Here is a 6,000-nt window from a genome sequence, read left to right on the forward strand (position 1 = left end):
ACAAAGGTCTGATGTCCAAGCTGCCTGGTTCATCTCCAGGATCTCCCACTGAGAGGGGCTGGAAATGCCCTGCTCTGAGACAGAAACCACAGAGCAGTGATGTGGAGTGAGAACTTCCTTATCAGTAAATTGTCATTGAAGGAAGCAGACCCAGAGGATTGGTGTGGAACAGAAAACATTACCAAAAGAGGGAACAGCTGATTCCTGACAGCCTCTCCCCCTCCTCCCATTTCTCACATTCTCACTGGGACATAGGCCCAATAGCTCTTACTTGCACCAGGTCTGATTTATTCACATGTGGTCTCCATTGCTGCTTTTCCAAACTTCCATCCTCTACCTTGCTTTTTTAACTCTAGAGCTGTGTTTGTCTCCCAGAACGTCAATAACCGAGTGCTGTTTGAATGTCAGCTTCCAGAGGGAGCTGTGCCCTTTCTCCCATGTGATTCCCATAGCTGTAGGTGGGAGAGCTAAAGCACCTCAACTCCCTGAGGCCTTTTTGCCCATTTCCTTCTCAGCTGAGGAGCTGTTGTGGGACAGCACAAAAGAATCCAACTTTTGTTTTCTCCTGTTTCTCTCCCGGCTGCCGCACAGGATGAATCCCTTCAGCGCCTGCAGAAGGAGTCGGAGATCTTACAGAGAACATATGCACACTACTTTGACCTAACAATTATCAACAATGAGATTGATGAAACCATCAGGCACCTGGAGGAAGCCATCGAGCTCGTGTGTACAGCCTCCCAGTGGGTCCCAGTCTCCTGGGTCTACTAGACCAGGAATGAGAGAATTGAGGAAAGAAAAAATCTGTCATTACTGGGAACCACCTCATACATTGAAAACCTCTTCGTTATTGACCTTGTGTCAACAGGTCTTGGCCCCTAGAGACTACCTAGATGTAGTGTGACCTAAAATATAATTATTGTCATGTCCGAATAGATAGGAAGAGGGGAAAAAAAGATGAAACACTAATTTAAAGAGACAGTATCTTTTTTTTAATCATTTCTCCTAAACTTTAATAAAATGTATCTTTAAATGTATGTACTATTCAGTCTTTTGGAATGTTATATTTTTGGAAATCATAGCTTTTTATTTCAAGGGCCCCTAAAAACTGCACAAAATAGATGCTGCTTTCTATAATCTATTTTAATAGTAATAATAATATGATTCTGTTACCTTAACTTGGGGGTGGAACACTACATTCTTTTTAGAGTCTGATTTTATGGATTGGAATACTTTGCTTTCCTTTATTTATTTGAAGTAATTAGTCTAGTGATTACAAAACAAATCCATAAATTTTAAAGGCCTTTTTTTTTTCTCCATGCTTTTTTTTTTTTTTCTCTCCTAGGATAGTATTTTCAAGTACTTTTTTGTGTAACATCCAGATAATGTGATACTGTCTCTTTGAAGAACTCTGTAAAAGTTTTAGAAATTTGAAATTGGGTCTTGACTCTTAATGCATGTGGACAGTCGCAAGCGTTCATGCCGTTGGTGTATCTGTGTTGATAAAACCTGTAATCTACAGCAAAGTACATTCCGTTCATGGGAACACGTACCCAAGGGAATAAAGCAAAATATTATTCTGACTAAGTTGTAAACCTATGCACATCCCTTGCATTTTGGGCAACTTTCTAAAAAAAAAGAAAAAAAAAAGAAAAACTGATTTTTATTAATAATAATCATGTAGTGAAATGTGTTTGTAATTTTGTCTCAATTTAATTTGTTGTAAGGTGGGAGGGGGCAATTACTGGTTTCACCATTTCAGATCTGTGTTGTCTGAGAGTATTAACGTTTTAATTAAGTTGAAGCAAAGAAATGCTGATTTTTAATATGTATGTAATTGTTTAAAGATGCACACATTTTAAAAGAAAATACTGTGCAATGAAGAAACCAGTTTAGACATTGCGATAAACTGACTATTCCAAAAGACTCATCTACAACAGCCCTGTAAATTCCTTTAAAAATGATAATTGACTCTACAGTCTGACCAATTTTTTTTTATTTTAAATATACTTCCTTTTATGTGTTCAACAATTAAATGCTTTTGGGTCCTTCATTTCATCACAGGGAGTTTCAAGAGCAAATCAGTGACTCGTGCAGTGAGTAAAAGTGTCATCAAGTCTTTAAGGGAAGCCTTTGTAGGGGCACAGCCTGCAGTCTGTCCCAGGGGCTCTGCTCCTCCTGGATCAGCACAGGCTTCCTTCCACAAAGCTGGAATTAGGGCAGAGCCAACTGAGAAAGTGTAACCATGTATGGCCTGGCACTTCATTTTCCTTCTTTGTGCCCTCACTGGCCCAGGTGATCTGCATTTTCTCTAAAATTGGTTAAAGGCAGCAGGCATTGCCACCTCTTTTTAGGTGTCAGAAGCACACTGTTCCTTAAAATGAATTCTCAAAGTTTGGTTGGCTGTGCTGTTGTATAATATGAATTTTAGTGTTTATATTTAAATGATACAGGATTTTTCCTCACAGTGGAACTTGCAGATGGAGTTGGTCTGTGGGCTGTTCCAGTTCTTTGGGACCATTGCATGTGCAATCAGAAAAGGGTTCTCAAGGTTGAATCTTTCTCACAATGGTAATCCTATAGCTAATTTTCTCCTGCCTACTCCTTCTGCAGGTTGGGTGGCCAAATATGTTTACAATTCTTGTAAAATCCACAGCTGCAATCTCAGTCTGGCTGTGCCTCCTCCCACCCAGCCAGGGCAGGCAAAGGTATTTTATTTCTTGCAGCATCCACAGCCCAGCTTGCAGCCCACAGAAGGGAAATTCATCCATCACTTTACCCCACCTGCTGAGTGTCCTTAGTGCCACAGCTGGAATCACAGTTCTGTGCATCCCAAAACAAGAGCTGTACCTGAGTCCCTTGAGGTTGTGATTTTGTGGGAAGTAATGGATGAGAGTCAGCGTGGGCCTCACATGGAAGGAAACAGGGGAGCTGTCAGAGGAGTTGTAGGTGCTCATCTGTTCTGGGTCTAGCCCCACAAGGAGGGCATGGTGCAAACTGTGAACTATTCAGTGAGTAAGAGGTAATTTTTCAAGTGGTTGTGTTGTTTAGTCCTGGTGAAGCGTAGTTGGTGTCCTGTAGGCAGCTCTTGCAGTGGTGAGTCCACAGTGGCTGAGCTCATGAAAGTGAAAGGGTTAATTCACTCTCAGAACTACCTCTTTTCCCAGCAAAGCACAAAGATGGGAAGACCTACTGAAAATCAAGCAGTGGAGTGTTTCTGATGTTAGAAATACAAACTTCTCTGGTGAGCATTGGTGTCTGACTTCAGTGCCACATTTTTCATCTCAAATGTTTATGGCATTAAACAGGTAAAGTAATTTTGATAATTTGAGTATAGTCCATCATAAATGTTTTAACTACACTTTTGACTCTGTTAACGTGAATTTCTTGGAATTTTGTGTATCCAGCTCATAAGGAAAGAAATCTCACAAGGCCCATGAGGGTGCTTCTGCCTTATGTAGATGACAATAAGTAGTGATTCGATGTAACTAATACCTTTTCTTCTTTTAAGTGGAACTACCATTCAGTAATGCTACACAGTAGAAAGATTGGAGAGCTTTGTTTCTTTTATTACTGTATAACCTTTTATCAAGAGACAAAAACTGTAAAGCACACACTTAGCATCCTGTCTTGCCTCCTTTACCACAGTCTGTTTTCCTTGTAGGAGCCTTCAGTAGCAAAAGATTAAATTTGAAACCCTGCCTAGGTTGAAGTTCAGCAGATCCACAGCACACAGTGAGCTCCGTGAGCAGATTTCAGCACAGTCCCAGACAGAGCAAGCTCAGAACTCCTCAGTCTGTCCAGTCCTCCCACCCTGCTCAAACCCTTCTGAATGTCTCTGTTGTTTGTGTGGTACATAGAGAGCAAAATTCTGCAGAAATGGAGCTGGAAGCTTCACCTGCATGGGGAAGGCTCCTGCAGGTGCAAAGCTGGTGTTACAGTTTGTTGTTTTTTTCAGTCTCCAAGTGGAGAAGGGTCCTCCTGGTACTGTAAATATCACTGCATAATTTGGAGCACCACATGGACTTCTCTAAATTTATGCTGAATGTGACCTCAGAAGCAGCCCTGGGATTGGGAAGAAACAAATGTTTCTGTTTGCCCCTTTTATACTTTATTTTTGTACAGGGGCTCATAGATTTGTAAAGAAAACTTGATCTTATCAGTATGCTGCCTCTCAGTCTGACTGATGCCTGTGATTTCAAGGTGTTAAGTTGGTCCAATAAATGTTCATTAACCTCTGCTTCCATTTACCTAATAAAAGTACACTAGGTTACTCAGTGTCTCAGAGTGGTAAGATTATTGCATGGAAATGGTAGCCTAGCTTAGACTCCTGGCCACTGCCAGATGGACATTCTTAATGTCATCACTAAACCCAAATTCTTCCATGTGTTCTAGCAGTGGTTTTCTTTGTATGTGGTTTGGTCAAGAACAATGCTGCGCCATTCACCTCTGAAAGGAAACATCACTACCCACCTCAGAAACTTCATGAAGAAGGTTACTCAGTTGACTTTGAAAACACAACAAAGAAGAATAAGTGTTGCAACCTAAGCAACTTTGGGCTGGTGTGTATACTCAAAAAACTGGGTACTAGAGCCACTAGGAAAAGTTTAAGCACAGACTAAGCAGTATTTGTTCCATTTTTATTCTTTTCTATAAGGAAATTATTTCAGAGTGCCATTACTTAAAGAAATAATTTGAAATGCTGTGAGAACTTCCAGGGGTGTTTTGCAAATCTGCATTGAAATCCTAGATGCAAACAGTTCTGGCCCCATTCTCTTCCACTGCAGATAGTATTCAACAATGTTAATGAAGGCTGTTAGAGCTCAATTTCAGGCTTTAAAATATTTCATAGAGAAGGATTTTTGAAAACTACAGAAAAATCTATCTATTTCCTGACTATTATAGTAAAGTTATCTGTTTTTATAAGCTAAATTGACAGAGGATGAGCTAAAGCAGGCACCATAAAAAGTCTGAGTTTTTATGTAAAGCATATTCATTTCCTTGATAGACTTGTCTCAGAGTAATTTCTTCTCTACCTTTAATGAGCTCAGAGACAGTCATAACTCTTACCAAGGAAACTGCTGCACATGATGTCAAATAGTCACATATAAATCAAAATATCTGCACAACAGGAAGCATGTCATTGACCAGCAGAACAGAAGTAAATTCTGAATAATTGTGCCTCATGTCTACACCATAGGGACAAGTGCACAAGCTTAGAATAGAAGAGACTATTTTTACTAATGCTACACAAAACAAAAATAGAAAGCCACTTCCCACATGTAAATGTTTGCAGTGTTTTGGGGTTTTTTTCGTTTGGTGATAAAGTGCGCCTATAGTAATTTCTACTTTCTTCCCCTTAAGTGATTTTTAACAATGTCCTGCTCTAATCCTGTGAAAGCTGGACTGAAGCAAGTACAAACATTCTTGACTCCTTAAACTTTAGCCTCAGAGTTAAGCCTCTTTCTCAGACCTTGATGGTTGATATTTTCTCATGTAATCTTAACCTTTCTAAGCAAAAATAGTGGGAGGGAGAGTGTTTATGCATTTCCATGCATCCTGCTGAATCTCTTAGCAGCTGTCATGGGACAATCAGGTTCATTAAATCTGGCCACATCTCTGTGTTCTTATTAAAATGTAGCTTGAGCCTCCATTGATGTTGTGGAAGATAACTGAACTAGCTGTACGCTTGAAAGAATTCATGTTGATTATTAGCAAAGTAATACTTGCAATTCTCCCTTAGCAGCAGCCATAGCTTGTTTTAGTGTCTGCATAATGGAAGCACCCATGAGGAAGGGTGGAATTTGCTTATTTTTAAGTGTAGCCCATTTCAAAGCTGGAACATGAGTCTGTGTTCCTCCATTGTTGGCCATCCAGGTGGAGCCCTCATCATTCTTCCCAAAATGTAAATTCTGCAAAATAGCAGAATTGCCTCATACTTGGGTCTGTCTGTGTTGCCGCCTGCTTCCCCTCAAAGTTACATTCTTACAAACTTGATTTTAG

The 6,000-nt window shown here is 40.0% G+C and overlaps 1 protein-coding gene across 10 annotated transcripts in view; it reads left to right on the plus strand.

Moving 5' to 3' along the window:
* Positions 1 to 4,271, plus strand: part of CASK (calcium/calmodulin dependent serine protein kinase) — a 191,013-nt gene extending 186,742 nt beyond the window's left edge. For all 10 annotated transcript variants that reach the window (XM_064706397.1, XM_064706406.1, XM_064706424.1 and 7 more), the window contains one exon: positions 592 to 4,271. In XM_064706397.1, the coding sequence (XP_064562467.1) occupies positions 592 to 768 (177 nt within the window). In that variant the 3' untranslated portion in view covers positions 769 to 4,271. The remainder of the gene's footprint in view (positions 1 to 591) is intronic.
* Positions 4,272 to 6,000: the final 1,729 nt, after the last annotated feature.

This window comes from Zonotrichia leucophrys, chromosome 1 (genome assembly GCF_028769735.1).
Source record: "Zonotrichia leucophrys gambelii isolate GWCS_2022_RI chromosome 1, RI_Zleu_2.0, whole genome shotgun sequence".
In the NCBI taxonomy this organism is placed as follows: domain Eukaryota; kingdom Metazoa; phylum Chordata; class Aves; order Passeriformes; family Passerellidae; genus Zonotrichia; species Zonotrichia leucophrys.